An 18,285-nucleotide genomic window follows, 5' to 3' on the forward strand; every position below is an offset into this window, starting at 1 on the left:
TGGAAGACAGCTGGAGTAGTCTACAGTCATACAGTAACAAGCAATTACACCTCTATTCCACTTAAATACCATAGATCAAACATATTTACCCCAGTAATATCATCAACACTTACCTGACTGGATGAAGTCCTTGGGCTCAAATACTAGTGTGGCCTCAATAGCCCTGCTGTAGTGTGTAGCATGCTGGGAATTATCTGTGCATGTGATGGAGGAATGCACAGTGAAGGGTTGAAATTCTACTGAATTTGCATTAAATCAGGTTGTTTTAGCTAATAATCATGCTGCAATATCTAGCATGTTGCATTCAATGTGTATTCCCATTAATTTCCCATTAATTCCTGTTAATTCCCATATATTCCCGTTAATTCCCATGAAAAATTTCCAACTTTTAATATTCCCGGAATTTTGGAACCCTAGTCCTGGGTCTTCCCCGTGGCCTCTTACCGGTCGGACTAGGGCTGGGCGATATGGCCTTTGATTAATATCTCGATATTTTTAGGCTATGATATTTTTAGGCTATGTCACGATACACGATATATATCTCCATATTTTGCCTTAGCCTTGAATGAACACTTGATGCATATAATCACAGCAGTATGATGATTCTATGTGTCTACATTAAAACATTCTTCTTCATACTGCATTAATATATGCTCATTTTAAACTTTCATGCAGAGAGGGAAACCACAACTAGGTCAATTTAGCAAAAGTGTATTTATTAAACAGTTATTTAGCAGTGGCACAAACATTCATGTCATTTCCAAAACAGAAAGTGCAAGATTGTCAGAGACATTTTAAAACAAGCTATTAGTGCACTTTTGTGCATGATGTCACTAAGATGACATATCAAAACAACACTAAATTAAAGTGCACTTTTTGTACAGAACGCCACTACAATAGTCTAAAACAAATAAAGTGCACTTTTGTGCATGATGTCACACAAGATATTTCAATAGGGGCGGCGTGGCGAAGTTGGTAGAGTGGTCGTGCCAGCAATCGGAGGGTTGCTGGTTACTGGGGTTCAATCCCCACCTTCTACCATCCTAGTCACGTCCGTTGTGTCCTTGGGCAAGACACTTCACCCTTGCTCCTGATGGCTGATGGTTAGCGCCTTGCATGGCAGCTCCCGCCATCAGTGTGTGAATGGGTGAATGTGGAAATACTGTCAAAGCGCTTTGAGTACCTTGAAGGTAGAAAAGTGCTATACAAGTATAACCCATTTATCATTTATTTATCATAATAAGTGTCAAATAAAAATGAGCTGCATAATAGGAAATCAAATAGTGTATGTCCTTCGCTATGTGGTAGGTTCCTGCGGACGTTATCTCCTTCTGTTGTTGACTATTTTTTTCATACGGTGTTGATGTGGAAATGGTTGCTTGGGCTTTTTGTTGGTGTGGCACCGAACGGAGACTTTGACATGCAGAGTTTCAAGCACTCTTCATTCTCTAGCGGGTGACTTTTCAAATGATGCTACACATTAGCAGTGCTGCTACTTTTTGTAGCAACGCTTTTGCCCCACACTTGACATATTACGGTTGTCTGTTCAACATCTTCCCGCTTGAAGCCAAACCACCGCCAGACGTTGGACCCCCTGCTGTTTTTCTTGGGAAATAATTATTCTTCCTTCATTTGTTACCAGATTCGCTTGTTTTATGTCTCTGTGAGAAGGAGAGACAAGAAAGAGTGAGAAGAGCCTGTAGTGTAATGCCCGCAGCTAAAAGCAACTGCGTGAGAACGTTTACTCCAATATCACGATATAGTCATTTTCTATATCGCACAGAGACAAACCCGCGATATATCGAGTATATTCCATATATCGCCCAGCCCTAGGTCGGACGTGCCCTAAACACCTCCCTAGGGAGGCGTTCGGGTGGCATCCTGACCAGATGCCCGAACCACCTCATCTGGCTCCTCTCCATGTGGAGGAGCGGCGGCTTTACTTTTGAGCTCCCCCCGGATGACAGAGCTTCTCACCCTATCTCTAAGGGAGAGACCCGACCTAGGAAACTCATTTCGGCCGCTTGTACCCGTGATCTTGTCCTTTCGGTCATAACCCAAAGCTCATGACCATAGGTGAGGATGGGAACGTAGATCGACCGGTAAATTGAGAGCTTTGCCTTCCGGCTCAGCTCCTTCTTCACCACAACGGATCGATACAGCGTCCGCATTACTGAAGACGCCGCACCGATCTGCCTGTCGACCTCACGATCCACTCTTCCCTCACTCGTGAACAAGACTCCGAGGTACTCTTCCACATGGGGCAAGATTTGCGATTTTTATATTTCATACACATAAATGCAAGAAACTGCAAAAATACCAAGTGAGGGAAGACATGTTTCTTGTCAGGAACAGTACAGGCCAAAACAAAAAATTAAATGGACTAATTTTTTGTAAACAAAAATTCAACTTCAATAAGTATTAAACATCTTCAAGTGCATTTTTTTCCTAGTTGGAAAAAATAGGTCAGACTTTTTGTTGTTGTTGTTTATTGCCATCACATGATCGCGGCATTCTTGCTCGTTCCTTCATGTTGATGGGATGACAATGTCCATCCGATTTGAAGCTGAAATATTCCCACAACGGGACGTAAGGATTTCTAATCGTAATATTTTCCCCCTAATTTTTGTTACTTTGTGTCGCGAGGGTCTCTGTCTGTGCTTCCTGTGTGCGTAAAGCTGGCGGTCTATTCTACTGTTAAATAAAGGCGTTCAGGTGCTGAGAGTGATGCAGAGTGAGACATTTTCCTCCGTTGGAAGAGAGAGACAAATAAACATGAGGCTCAGATATATTGTCCCACAAATTATTTTACTGTCTGCATTATTGTGAGTCCAAATTAAGCACTAATGTAATCATTTTTGCAAGTAACCCTTTCAAATAGGGCTGCTATGATTAATAGATACAATAATTGTAAAAAGTTTGATTCATATTCCGGTCCCTCGATTAATCCAGGGGTGTCAAATGGCCGGATCGGGCGAACAGGTTTGATCCGGCCTGTGGGACGAGTTTGCTAAGTATAAAAATTACCCTGAAATTTTTGAATGGAAAAAACTGCTTTTTCCAAATGTGTCCACTGGATGTCGCAGTAGCAATTATTTGTATCTTTGTAGATGATGCTACAAAAAGCCGCTGCCTGACCAGGTCTCAGAAAATCTGTAGAGACTCCGCCCACCTCCACCAAGGACTGTTTTCACTGCTGGACTCTAGAAAGAGGTTCCGCAGCCTCCATAGCAGAACCTCCAGGTTCTGTAACAGCTTCTTCCCTCAGGCCGCATCATAATAATCCCCCTCAATTCCCCCCAAAAAACGAATTAACTGGCTGGAATATAAAGACAATATAACATCCATCCATAAACGTGGATGCATATGCAAAAGTGCAATTTATTTATCTGTACAGTAATCTATTTATTTATATCTGCACCTTATTGCTCTTTTATTCTGCACTACAACGAGCTAATGCAACAAAATGTCGTTCTTATCTGTACTGTAAAGTTCCAATTTGAATGACAATAAAAAGGAAGTCTAAGTCTACATACTGTATGTCAGTCTAGGAAAATGATCAAACAACATAAATAACATACTGTAATTTGATTTTGATATATATTTTTTCATCTTGATTGAAAATTAACACCAATGAGTTGACTGATGAACATTAAATTGAATTAATTAAATTAAATGTGTTCAGAAAATATAAATAATGACAAATAAAGATAGAATACTATTAACCGCAACATGTAAGTGTAAAAAAAAAAAAAAAAAAAACATTATGATTTGTACATTTTCAGAATCTGCTTCTACTATTTGTAAACAAAGAAAACAATCTGAAGTTGTCTTTATTTTTAAGTTATCGTGCCATGATTTTACCAGTCCGGCCCACTTGGGAGTAGATTTTCCTCAATGTGGCCCCCCATCTAAAATGAGTTTGACACCCCTGCTTTATCGGCTTGTGTGGATATAGCACCATTGATCCATCCCTGGCAACACAACAATAACATGTCACGTCCGGTACAAACGGCAGGCAGGGTAGCTGTGTGGTCGGGCTAAACCAGGGGTTGGCAACCCAAAACGTCGAAAGAGCCATATTGGACCAAAAATACAAAAGACTAATCTGTCTGGAGCCGCAAAAAATGAAAAGGCCTATATAAGTCTTATAATGAAGGCAACACATTTTGTGTAAGTGTCTATATTAGCTATATAAGACTACTATCAAAATTACTTTAAAAGTCTTATAATGAAGGCAACACATTATGTGTAAGTGTCTATATTAGCTATATAAGACTACTATCAAAATGACTGTGTCGCCGGTTGAAGCAAATCTTCGTTAACAGAAATGTTGAAATGTAATATTTATTCTACACATTTTTACAACATTAGAAACCATTAATAAATCACAGGCTACTCAGAAGTTAGCTAGATAACTCCTGGAAATGACTGGCTTTTAATGGCCAAAGGTATAGATGTGTGTGTCCAAGTTAAAGGAAACTGCAGGCTGTCTTCTTTTAATAGATCTATTACAATCTTTGGCAAGCTAGGGAATGTTTGCTGTGGTCTGGAACAACATGACACGCCAAGAACTATCAGAAATGCAGCCAATATTACATACAGATAAATGTGTCCGGTTATTCGATTAATCAATAGATTACCTGACTGCTAAAATAATCGGTAGCTGCAGCGCTATTGCCTACCACAGGGGTGTCAAATTCATTTTAGCTCAGAGGCCGCATGGAGGAAAATCTGTGCACACGTGGGCCGGACTATTAAAATCATGGCATTAAAACTTAATAAATAAAGACAACTTCAGATTGTTTTCTTTGTCTTACTTTGGCCAAAAATAGAACACACACATTATGAAAATATTACAATAAAAATATAGAAAAAAAAATACTGGCAGCGGTAAAGTTTAGATCCATGAAGGAAAGAAGAAAGTGAATGAGTGTTTATAGCTGAATACATTTACATACAAATGTGTTTTCTTTTGTATTATTTTTTTGTAATGAATTAAGTAACGTTTATGACGACCTTTTTCCAAAACACAATATAGAATGTGAGATATAACAGGATAATGCATACATTCATCATTTGTTTTCAAAACGCTTACAAAAAAGTGGGACCCCAAAATTTTACTGTGGGACCCCATTTTTATGACTTGATTGGGTCCCTGGGACCCCGGTTTGAAAATTCCTAGCGCCAACACTAGTATTGGTGCGTGCAAAACAGTAGCAGGCGTCTGTGACCTGCGGGCCGGTTCTAATACTAATCAAATATCATCCCGGGGGCAAAAGATCATTCATTCACGGGCCGGATCTGGCCCGCTGGCCTTGACTTTGACACCCCTGGCCTACCATATAACGATGTTGTGCATAATACTGCACAATTATGGCCAAAATAATAATCCCAATTATTTGTATTAATATTGAAATCACAATTAGTCATTATGTTAGGTAAAACAGTGTCTGCAATTTACTCGCAGTAATGGGGCCTAAACGTGATGTCAGTCATGAAATAGTCTGATAAAAGAGCTAAATAAATGTTATCCAAAGTTTTTGTTAGTATTTCATCTTTTTCTCATTAAATGATGCTATAAGCTTTATTTTTCATATTGTTTGTGTGTTTTTTTCGGGGCCATAAAATAAAAGCCACGTTCCAATGGTGGCCCCCCATTTATCAATCTTTTGTAGGGTGAAAAATGTATATTAAATAACAAAATACAAAAACTCGACGGAAAGTGTCTCCAGACTCTATTTAGGACGACGACTACCCGTTAGTTCTTCTCGTTGGACTCCAGGGAGACACTGCTTTTTAAATATTAATATTGCAGACGATCACCCTAGTTTAATTCTGGCAACACAAATCATGATTAAAATTTGATTTGTGCAGCCCTAGTTGTGCAACCAATGTCTTGTAAGTAATCTAGCTTCCCGACAGAGGCACTCCTTTTTTTAAACTTAATTGCACAATTCTTAGTTTTAACACAGCACACACATTTCGCTGTAGCGCTCGACACAACAATTCTTGGTGGTGCTTTTACACACCCCGGAATTTTGAACAGCAACATGACAACGCAAGCAGTGTAATGGCATGTTTTTTAAACACAAATTGTATGTTTTCCTCCTTTTTTTTTATATCAGTTCGAGCACCATTCAAGCACTGTTTCAAAAGTACCGGTTTAGCAAAAAATATATTTTCTGGAGTCAGTTGTAATGCACTTTTCCACCACTTGTGGCAGTAATGACAATCTCAAACAAAGGTCTGGAGCTGAAGTCATAGAGAAGTTTTTAAGCACAGAAATTGTCTAAAGTGGTGAAACTGTATTCTCATTTGCACTTTAGGTTTATTGACAGTTAAGTTAAGACAAATATTCATTATTAATTTAGTTTATTTAACACAACATAAATGTATGTAAATTAGAGATGTCCGATAATGGCTTTTTTGCCGATATTCCGACATTGTCCAACTCTTAATTACCGATTCCGATATCAACCGATACCGATATATACAGTCGTGGAATTAACACATTATTATGCCTAATTTTGTTGTGATGCCCCGCTGGATGCATTAAACAATGTAACAAATTTTTCCAAAATAAATCCAACTCAAGTTATGGAAAAAAATGCCAACATGGCACTGCCATATTTATTATTGAAGTCACAAAGTGCATTATTTTTTTTAACATGCCTCCAAAACAGCAGCTTGGAATTTGGGACATGCTCTCCCCGAGAGAGCATGAGGAGGTTGAGGTGGGCGGGGTTGAGGTGGTGGTGGTGGGGGGGGGGTAGCGGGTGGTGTATATTGTAGCGTCCTGGAAGATTTAGTGCTACAAGGGGTTCTGGGTATTTGTGCTGTTGTGTTTATGTTGTGTTACGGTGCGGATGTTCTCCCGAAATGTGTTTGTCATTCTTGTTTGGTGTGGGTTCACAGTGTGGCGCATATTTGTAACAGTGTTAAAGTTGTTTATACGGCCACCCTCAGTGTGACCTGTATGTCTGTTGACCAAGTATGCATTGCATTCACTTGTGTGTGTGAAAAGCCGTAGATATTATGTGATTGGGCCGGCACGCAAAGGCAGTGCCTTTAAGGTTTAATGGCGCTCTGTACTTCTCCCTACATCCGTGTACACAGCGGCGTTTTAAAAAGTCATCAATTTTACTTTTTGAAACCGATACCGATAATTTCCGATATTACATTTTAAAGCATTTATCGGCCGATAATATCGGAAGTCCGATATTATCGGACATCTGTAATGTAAATGTGTTCATCAGTTAAATAGGAGTCCCTTATGCAGTATTTTTGGTTAGTACTTATTTTTCTAATTAGCCTAACCCAGGGGTCGGCAACCTTTACCACTCAAAGAGCCATTTTGACCCGTTTCACAAATTAAAGAAAACAATGGGAGCCACAAAACTCTTTTGAAATTTAAAATGAAATAACACTGCATATAAAGTTTTTTTGCTTTGTGCTATGTATAAACAAACTATTATGGGTTACATTTATGAAATCAATGAACGACTGCAGAGAAAATGAATTACAATTTCTGCATGCAACAAAACGTTTTTAACTCCGAAAAAGACGTCGGGTTGAAGGTTAAGTAAAATACTTAATGTCTATTTAAGTCCTCCTTGTAGTAATGAAAAAACAAAACGGCGAACTTAAATTATCCACTGGCAGAGAACCAAAAATTCCGTCCTCTCTCTCTGTGCCGTCATCCTTTTACTGGCGCTGTGCAGTCAGCTGCCAACCTGAATAATAAAATGTCTATTTCACTGAACAATTAAAAAATGTGAATACATGCAAAATTATAGTAAATTTAAATATTTATCATACTTGGTCAATGTGATTTCTGCTCCTGAACTGCAGCGCACAGCGTCTCCACATCAGGACTGTATGACGTCACCTTTATCTTCACACAGGATTGTAAGCTCTCATCTGTGAGGCGTGTGCGATGTTCATACTTGCCAACCCTCCCTAATTTCAGTGTATCTCCTGAAAATCTCCCGGGACAACCTTTCTCCCGTATAGTGTTCTGTGGTTACTTTTTGGTTGGCCAACGGTTTATGTTGTATTGCGCAGAGAGAGGCAGAGAGAGAGAGAGAGGCAGAGAGAGAGAGAGAGAGAGAATAAAGCTTGTGCGTGGCCGTGGGCGTGTCCCGAGGTTTGACAAGCAGAGCGCAAGGATGGCCGTGACAAGCTGAGCCGCATCAGAGTGATCAAAGAGCCGCATGCGGCTCCGGAGCCGCGGGTTGCCAAACCCCTGGCCTAACCTAAGCCTAAGGTTTATGTGTTAAATATATAAAACATCTTTGTGATTAACACATGGTGTCATACCATTTTGACTAAGTACTGAACTGTAAGAAGGTTAGATATGATCATTAAATATAATTAAAATCAAGAGTAAGATTACTAATTCAGTGATAATATTTGAGTGGGACCCGGGACCCTTTGTAGTGGAAAAGTTGGGCCCCAAGATAAAAAAGTTTAAGTAACCCTGCTTTAGTGTACTCAAAATTCTGTGCATGTAGCGATAATGATATTTTATGTACTCTGACTTTTTTTCTACCCCCTATAATGTTCTTTAATGATTTCACATTTTTGTGTTTAGGGGAGGTTGGCTCGGGGAAAACCACCTTGGTTGCCAAGCTACAAGGAGTTGAAGAGTACATGAAAGGGCGAGGTCTAGAATATCTCTACATCAGTGTCCATGACGACGACATCGATGGTATCAAACAGTAATTAATTTTTTTTAGCAATTTCATTTTATGTCTGCTTGTTTTTGAAATAGCGTTTTTGTGTTCAGACCATACGAGGTGTAACGCCTGGGTGTTAGACGGAGACCTTTACCACAAAGGTCTACAGGGGGTGGCTGTGCCGGTGGATGCAATCAGCAACACGTTGCTGCTGATAACGGTTGACATGTCGCGGCCGTGGAACGCCTTGGACTCGCTCCAGAAGTGGGCCGCCGTCGCTAGGGAACACGTCGACAAACTGCGGGTCCCCCCGGAAACGCTGCGGGAGCTGGAGCTCAGACGTGAGTCATGCTGCCTGCGGTCGAAGGGAAAATGGATAGACGGCTTAATTTTTGAAAAAAAAAAGCCTTTACAAGAAACTATATGACCCCTCTAGACGCTTTGCGACCCAGGGCATAAGATCAGCTAGTTGATATATATATATATGTATGTTTTGCGTGTAGTTGTAAAGCAGTTCCAGGAGTACACAGAGTGTGGCGAGGACGGGACCCCACAGAGGAGAGGCGAGGATGAGGAGAGTGTACTGCTGCCGTTGGGAGACAACACACTCACGCACAACCTGGGTATACCAATGGTGGTGGTGTGCACCAAGGTACACCCACCCACTAATGTCGCTTTTAAGGTTGAATGATAATGTGTACCACCATGGATTGAATTGTTCTTGTTGTCCGAGCGTATTTGTCCACTGCTTATTTGTTCCACAATGTCCTCCACCTGACACCGACCTCTGCGTCCTCGCAGTGTGATGCCATCAGCACGTTGGAGAAGGAGCACGACTACAGAGACGAACACCTGGACTTTATCCAGTCCTACATCAGACAGTTTTGTTTGCAATGTATCCTTCCCAAAGTCTGCATTGCTCCTTTCTGTTTTGTACTCACTGCTTTTCACAAAATACTGACGATCGACAGGTCTACCGATCAGTATCGGACGATTTTTGTGAAAAATATGTGATCGCCATTGCGATTTATGGCTTTTAATGCCGATCGCAAACGGCGTTCCCCGATGGCTGAAACTTTCTTTTTAGTCCCCCGGCTGACAATCGACTAGCAGCTAATGTGTCTCCATACTAGAGATGTCCGATAATATCGGGCTGCCGATGTTATCGGCCGATAAATGCTTTAAAATGTAATATCGGAAATTATCGGTATCGGTTTCAAAAAGTAAAATTGATGACTTTTTAAAACGCCGCTGTGTACACGGACGTAGGGAGAAGTACAGAGCGCCAATAAACCTTAAAGGCACTGCCTTTGCATGCCGGCCCAATCACATAATATCTACGGCTTTTCACACACACAAGTGAATGCAATGCATACTTGGTCAACAGCCATACAGGTCACACTGAGGGTGACCATATAAACAACTTTAACACTGTTACAAATATGCGCCACACTGTGAACCCACACCAAACAAGAATGACAAACACATTTCGGGAGAACGTCCGCACCGTAACACAACATAAACACAACAGAACAAATACCCAGAACCCCTTGCAGCACTAACTCTTCCGGGACGCTACATTATACACGCCCCGCTACCCCCTAACCCCCCTAAAACCCCGCCCACCTCAACCTCCTCATGCTCTCTCAGGGAGAGCATGTCCCAAATTCCAAGCTGCTGTTTTGAGGCATGTTAAAAAAAATAATGCACTTTGTGACTTCAATAATAAATATGGCAGTGCCATGTTGGCATTTTTTCCATAACTTGAGTTGATTTATTTTGGAAAACCTTGTTACATTGTTTAATGCATCCAGCGGGGCATCACAACAAAATTAGGCATAATAATGTGACGACTGTATATATCGGTATCAGTTGATATCGGAATCGGTAATTAAGAGTTGGACAATATCGGCAAAAAAGCCATTATCGGACATCTCTACTCCATACACATTGTGGAGAAGCTTCCTTAAGCTAATAATAATCACTTCCATAATAACTACCTTTCTTTTTAGTAAACCATAAGAGGATGAAGCCAAACCTGTTACACACCGAGATCAAACCAGGAACAGACATGCTAATAGCTATGGTAACCACTAAGCTAGCTTAAACACCACAATATGAGTGCTTAGTAAAATTTAGGAAATTTAGATTGAACCATGTTGCGGCAGAAAGTGTGCAATTATTAACAGGAAATAATGTTATCTGGTGTCAACAAGACTCACTTATATTGCAAAACGATGTGCACCGCCCAGGTTTAAATACTGAAAAACTGTCTTGAGAATCACCTTTTTAAGTGCTTACAATCCATAATGTTTGTGGGGAGGAAAAAACCTTGACAGATTTATCAGACGGAGCGTCTCTTATTTACACATCAGTGAAGGAGATGAAGAACCTGGATGTGCTATATAAATACCTAGTCCACAGACTTTATGGCTTTCCATTCCACTGCCCTGCACAAGTAGTGGAAAAAGATGCAGTCTTCATGTAAGTGTGTACTGTTATGTAAGCTTCATAAGCTCTTATTGACTGCTTCAGCTTATGCCTGCTTGCTGAGTCAAAAAGGCATTTTTAAAATGTTATGTTTTGTTCTCCACTAGTCCGTCAGGTTGGGACAATGAAAAGAAGATTGCAATACTTCACGAGAACTTCCAAACAATAAAGGCGGATGACGGGTTTGAGGACGTAATTGTCAAACCACCAGTCAGAAAGGTAGTGACCTCACTGAGTGCATTATGAAAGGTTGCTAATAGACGCATAACAAAGGCTTGACATTTCCTATCGCACTTTAAAGGTTTGAAAGGGCTATTTTTCTGTACATTAGTGCTTTGAATTGGAACTATTTTTCAAATATCGAACTATTTCTGGTGAAGGCCTATGCATGACTTGCAAATGCCTCCCTTTGCAAATCATCATCACCTAATTTGCATAATTGGCTATGACGCACATTAATTTTTTTTTTTTTACAAAGGCTAAAAATATGCTACACGTATATTTAAAGACATCTTTGAATTAGTTATTGTTAGTTATGAACATTATTCCTTTTTGCTTTATTTTTCGTTTTGCTGGTTTTTTAATATATTTTATTTCTACAATGTGCCACAGGCCCTTTAAAAAATCAAGCTCAATTGGTTCTACTACCAAACGTGTAACTCCAAACGCTTTCACAGTATCTCAAATCAACCCCGCCCATTGAAATTAATTTAAATTAACTCAAAATGCTACATGATTTTTCAAAGGAAAAACATTTAGATAGGGAATATTGTTTAAAACCTCTTAAGGCCCAAGCTGTTTGTTTACATGCTTTTTTTATTTCTCTTTGCTATTTGGGCTTATTGGACCCTAATTAGAATAAAAACTAAGAATCATCTTTTGATATGATGCACTTAGTCCATAAGTACACAAACGTGTACTTCATGTTTAATGACATGCTAATTCTCATTTTAAAACTTTTTTTTCCAAATTCCGTTGTATGTTATAGTCTTCTGACACCACCACATGGCAGTATAAGTGTCCACATAAGCGGCCATAAGACCCCAATTCAGTAGTGTACACAATTTTGGAAATAAGAGCTAAAAGGTGCTGTCCACGCATGTGGCCATTAAGCCTTTAGAGTTAAAAAAACAACACAATTGCATGTGCTATAAACAACTGCAGTAGGTTTATTAAATAACATAATATATTTTTTAGCATTTACTTTGTGGAGCGTACTCTTGTAGGTCTCTGTCGTGTAACAATAGGAACTGTTATTGCTTGTTATGTTGCACACGGAGGACGTCTTTGAGTGACGGACCGGAGGTCAGAGTTGACAGCAAGCTGTGGCTGTGTACCAAAGGTAATACTCGATTGTCCAATTTGTGGAGTCGGGACTGCACAGGATGAACTGAAACACCTCAATTACGTCAGCAGCTTCACAATATTTTCATGCATAAATGTCTGTCCTTTGGACGTGTTTGACTGAATGCCGCTGGAGCTGACCCGTCCGGTCGGCTAACGGCTAGGCGGGGGGGGGGGGGTGGCAATCCGCGGCTCTAGAGCCGTCTTAGCTCCCTGGAGCTTTTTCAAAGATGTATTAAAATAGAATAAGGTTGGGAAAATAGTTTATTTGGTTTAATATAGTTTCGGTAGGACAAACATGACACAAACCTCCCTAATGGTTAGAAATCCCACTGTTTATATAAAACATGCTTCACTGATGAGAGTATTTTGCGAGCACCCGTTTTGTCCTAATTTTGGCGGTTTTTGAACTCACCGTAGTTTGTTTACATGTACAACTTTCTCCGATGCTGCCACCAAAAGAGGTGTTTTTGCACTTCTTCTCTGTCTAATTTTGTCCCACAACGTTTTATGCTGTGCATGAATGCACAAAGGTGAGCTTTGTTGATGTTATTGACTTACGTGGAGGGCTAATCACGCATATTTGACTGCAAGCTCATCGATGCTAACATGCTATTTGGGCTAGCTGTAAGTACGTATTGCATCATTATGCCTCGTTTGTAGGAATATTTGAGCTCATTACATTTCCTTTACGTAGGTCCTCTGTGTATTTAATGTATATTTGCATGTCTCATGACACATTATCTGTATGTAATATTGGCTGCATTTCTGATAGTTGTTTGTGTGCCATGTTGTTCCAGACCACAGCAAACATTACCCAGCTTGCAAAGATTGTAATAAATCCATTAGAAGAAAACAGCCTGTTGGTTCCTAGAACTTGGACAAACACATCTATACCATTCTAAGCCAGTAATTTCCAGGAGGTATCTCACCCTCTGAGAAGCCTCCGTTTACTAATGTTTTCCAATGTTGTAAAAAAGTGCAGAATAAATATAACATTTTAACATTTCTGTCAAGGAAGATTTGCGACACAGTCATTTTGATAGTATGTGCTAATATACAAACTTACATAATGTGATGCCTTCATTATAAGGCTTACAAAGGCTCTACATTTTTGCGCCTCCAGACAATTTTTTTATTTTTTATTTTTGGTCCAATATGGCTTTTAAAACTTTTTGATGTTGCTGACCCCTGGGTTAGGACATGTTTTTAACTGTTTGTTTCTCTAATTCGGTCATTCGCGTTTTCTCTTATACACTAACTTTCTCAGTTCCGGTGGTTAGAGGGCAGGATTACATCAAGCTGTGAACAGTAACTACTGGTGGGGAGGCTCGTAACTCAGATTATGCTCGCAATTTAAAGCATAACAAAAAACAGAGAAACAATTAATGAGAATTTTAACATGTTATGTTGCGTCGACAGCTCTTCCTCCCAAGGAAGTCAAAGTCTGCTGTCCACTCCCAAGTTCTTTTAATGGCAAATATGCTGATGTTAAATTGACCACCAAAAGCAGTAGTTGGTATTTCGTTGTTTATTGTCAAAGCTTTGGCAATAATGAGACCAATCCAGCACCCAAGCGTTCCCTAGCCCGGTCCAGATCGGTCTAGCTCGGTCTCCCCTGTGCTCGTTATCTCAGGAATGTTATGGCAGTCTCAACAGCGCTCTGCCTGTCTACTCAAGGACACTCGAATCCAAGCACTTTGTACCACACGAGACATTAGCTGATGTAAATATGACTATAGGAGTTTTTAGAAAGAAGTAACACTTAAATATGGATATATGGAAAATATCTCGTTCCATCACTCCCCCTTTAAGATCTTCTTATAAGATCTTTTACTACTAGTTAAACACTTCTAAAGCACGCCCCACATTAAAGTAGGTGCTGTTTTTTTTCTTTAAGCAAGCTAGCGATAAAACAACAGCTTATTTACATGGGAGATAGATGGAGGGAGTCCACGTCAATGTCGTCATGGTCAGGGAAGTAAACCAACAATTCTCGAAAGTCTTAAAGTTACCACTTTGCTAGACCCCCTTTAGTGACACTTAGCCCAAGGGGCGATAAAGCAACCGCATGAGGCTATGATGGCCAAAAAAGCTCCGAATGGAGACCAAGACAGACTTAATTAGGTCAGTCCACCTGCCTAATGTGCTTAGAAGCCAATCTTTGAAGGGGTCAGAGAGAGAGTTCCCTAGACAGGGCCTGGAGGCCCTTTAAGGCCCTCTGAACTGAGCCATCGGGGGTAGTGTTGTTAGGAATGAAGGTACAGCATTGGTCACCAAACATTGCACACACTCCTTCTTCCTTGGCTAGGATGCGGTCAAGGGCTATGCGGATCTGAACGGCCCTGAGGGAGGTCGGGGCAAGTTGTTCAGCAAGTCCCTCAACGGCGTCAGGTTGGTCAGTCTCAACAGATTATAAAAAACATAGTTAATGCGTTCAACATTTTTAGTAGCGGTCACAGGGAAAATAGCACCAATGATAGGAAGGTTTTCGAAACCTGCACAGGATTCACACCACAATTTATGTTGTGAGGGGACCCCTCTTGGTTGGCCTATTGCATCAAAGTAAACACCATCAGGGTTCCTCGTCAAATCGAAGGAGCCCTTTACACTCCTCCGAGATAAAACATGACGGCGTCGGCGGGGAGTTAGAGTGGCAGCTGAGACAGGAGTTACAAGGGGAGTTAATTTGGTACCCACTAGAGTGAGTGGGGTCACCAGTCTAACCATAGCACAAAACCCCACGGATAACTTTGGAATTCTAATGTACAATCTGTGCTTCCCACAACACCAGAATAAGTCAGCTCGTGCCCAAGGGCCTATCCTAGAGCCATCTATCAGTGTGGTGCACCAGTAATGGTTGATGTCACCCAATTTGTTGGGGGACGAAGAGGGTCCTGTAATTTGAAAACGCGTGTAATTCAGCTTTTGGGCCACAAAGGGAAGAAGTCGGGTGGCATTGTCAACAGAAGGGTACACATGTCAGTCAACTTAAAAGGGGCGGGGTAAGTGTGGGAAAAGGGACGTCCAGCGGAAGAAGCAACACAGTCACCCAGGTTTTGGCATCCACCTGAGCCACAGGTTGTCTGCACCCGCTCCTAAGGTCAAAGGTCAAAGTTACCAGGCCTTCGGTGGTGATGTCATTAGCACGCACGGATGTGAGCCTTTGAAACACCACCGAGGTGGGGTGGTACTTTAGGTGCTACAGAGGGTGTAGAGGTAATTAACGCCCTCTCAAGGACATTAATTTTAATAATTCCTTTAGCGTCTGTATCAGTCAGGTCAAGCCCCAAAACAACATAAAAGGGAAGATGGGCACAACTTACCAGAGTATGTTGTCTGCATCCGACACCAATGGTTCAGGGTTGAGTCGTAACAAATATAGAGGTTATTACCACGGTAATAGCTATTGTGTCCCCCGTAATTAATCACACTACACAGGTCAAAAAATAAGTCTTGCTATCCCCTTTGACCCAGTCTATTTAAAGTCCGCTGTATGTTCTTAGACACTTGTCAGTCACTGTCGTCAGGAAGGATGAACTGAGACACAAAGACAGTAGAACACGCCCAAGGGATAAACGGGGATAAACATCAAACTTTTCACCTAATGTAACGACACAGATAGTTATGCTGCAAACAAGCAAGAAAAACTAAGAAACATTTAGCATACTGGATTGGTCTCACACAAGGATATACAATATAGAAGTTGAAAAGAGTAATGTAGGTAGAAAATCTCTCTCGTCTCCTGGGCTGAGGGGCAGATGTTGTGGCGATGTCAGCAATGACATCCCCTGGTGATCTGTCAGGTTCTTCAGCTGTAGTGCAGAGGGAGAGGTGGTACCAGGTGTCCCCTCCACCAGCCAGTCGAAGGGCGTGGGACGTCCGTTCCACAACCTTGAAGGGACCAGTCCACCTGAGCTCCATCCACTTGCATTTGATGACCTTGATCTTGACCCTCTCAGCGGGCGGAAGGGAATCTGTACAGAAGAACTGGCACACAAATTCTGCAATTTTTTGTGTAAAATACCATTTTGGTTTTACGCTGAGTCCTCCTTCCATGGGGGGATGCTGGTCCTGTGAATGGCTGACCTGTATGCAGCTCATAGGATGAAAAACTCAAAGGGCGGTAAAACAGTTTTATTCACGGACCTTCGAATGATCATTAACGCTAATTGCAACATGTCAATCCAATTAAATTTGGTCTGTGCACAGATTTTAGCCAATTAGTTTTTTATGTTCTGGTCCATCCTTTCAACCTTGCCTTGGGACTCAGGATGGTACCCCAAACCTGTGTTCTAGTCCGAAAGCCTTTTCGACCAAGGCTAAGTGAGTATTTTTTTAAATGGTTGCCGTTGTCTGACCTAATCTTTTTGGGGAAACCATGTCGGGGTACTAGGTCATTCACAAGTCATTTAATTACTGATATTGCATCCTCTTTTGAGGTTGTTGTTGCTTCTGGCCAACCACTGTGATTGTCAACACAAGTCAGTACGTACCTTTTCCCTTGTACCGTATTGATCATATCAGTGAAATCAAAGACTATACATGGTTCACCCTCACCTCCTCCATATTCTAAATTTGATCTATTAAACTACTATCGATGTGTAAAATCGTTATTTCCAAATTAAAATTAGTTATAACTTCTTACCCACGGGAAAAACGTTAAAACTATGGAATGTGTCAGAGTCGGATGATTGTCGATTTTGTTCCAAGGAGTCTGTATCCACCCTCACTCACCCCCTTCTGTTTCTGAAAAAAGGACTGTGTTAGTCATACTATCACTTTCAGAAACATCTCAGAAAAAGGTCAGCTAATAGTCAAGTAGCGGAGGACAGGTCATGTTTGAGGTCAATGATTGTCTCTTTAGCCTCTATGGTCCACTGGGGGGTGGTGTTAGGGTAGGGGACCCCTTAGCAATATCACAATTAACTCAAACTCAACTAAACCCTAGCTTTTATGTAACTTATTCAATATGGTGAAAGTAACAAATATGCTTATATTTATATTGTCACCAATACTAGAAAAATACTACCCTTGTGGCGAATGCTTTAGCAATAGTATTTTGAAATTTTACCACACCTGGTAGCCCCAATAATTCATTAAGTCAAGCTCATGTTGTAGAAAGTTGAATGATGCGGACACGTTTGTTACTGAATACTTTCTATCAGACTTCTGCCATGGCAACTTTGTGTATGTAATGAGCAACTATAATTATTTGATATGCTTAACTGTGTAATGTGTCGTTTTAGCTCAGCTGTTGTGTAGCTGCTAGCTCCTCGTAGCCTACAGGTGTCTAAAGTGCAGCCCATAGTTATGTGTTTAACATAACCATGGGCTAAACCTAAACAATTGAAAATGTGGTATTTGGGTGTCGGTGTAATGTTTGGCAGCTACGCCGTGTCTTATCATTGGACCTAAGTTCTTTGGTTTTGTAGGCGAGACAGAGAGCAAGGGAACAATGTGGGACACAATTGTGTCCATCTTATACCATGCTAGCTGTTGCAAAGATAGGTCAACATGAGCAGCCACACCTTGAGTTCCAACATATATAAATAATCATAACATATGGCGACTCGGGCGGCAGAACACACGGAAGCATCTCAGCCAGTCAGGGTTTTCACCGTTAGAGCCATTCCTGTTGTTTCAGGCTGTGGTATGCTTGGTAGTGGTGTCGCAGCTGGGTGGTTCAGCCGTCAGGTAACACCAGGAATGTTCCTTCTTTGCGATTTGAATGTCAGGGTACAGTCTGTAAAGGAGGTCCAGCAATCTG

The 18,285-nt window shown here is 40.9% G+C and overlaps 1 protein-coding gene across 1 annotated transcript in view; it reads left to right on the top strand.

Annotated features, from left to right (window-relative positions):
* The window catches only part of LOC133635976 (cytoplasmic dynein 1 light intermediate chain 1-like), a 35,715-nt gene that overhangs the window by 4,735 nt on the left and 12,695 nt on the right, over positions 1-18,285 (top strand). Inside the window, exons 3-8 of the mRNA XM_062029515.1 lie at positions 8,597-8,713; positions 8,792-9,022; positions 9,185-9,333; positions 9,483-9,576; positions 11,030-11,165; positions 11,279-11,390. Of these exons, the coding sequence (XP_061885499.1) occupies positions 8,597-8,713; positions 8,792-9,022; positions 9,185-9,333; positions 9,483-9,576; positions 11,030-11,165; positions 11,279-11,390 (839 nt within the window). The remainder of the gene's footprint in view (positions 1-8,596; positions 8,714-8,791; positions 9,023-9,184; positions 9,334-9,482; positions 9,577-11,029; positions 11,166-11,278; positions 11,391-18,285) is intronic.

This window comes from Entelurus aequoreus, linkage group LG20 (assembly GCF_033978785.1).
Source record: "Entelurus aequoreus isolate RoL-2023_Sb linkage group LG20, RoL_Eaeq_v1.1, whole genome shotgun sequence".
Lineage (NCBI taxonomy): Eukaryota > Metazoa > Chordata > Actinopteri > Syngnathiformes > Syngnathidae > Entelurus > Entelurus aequoreus.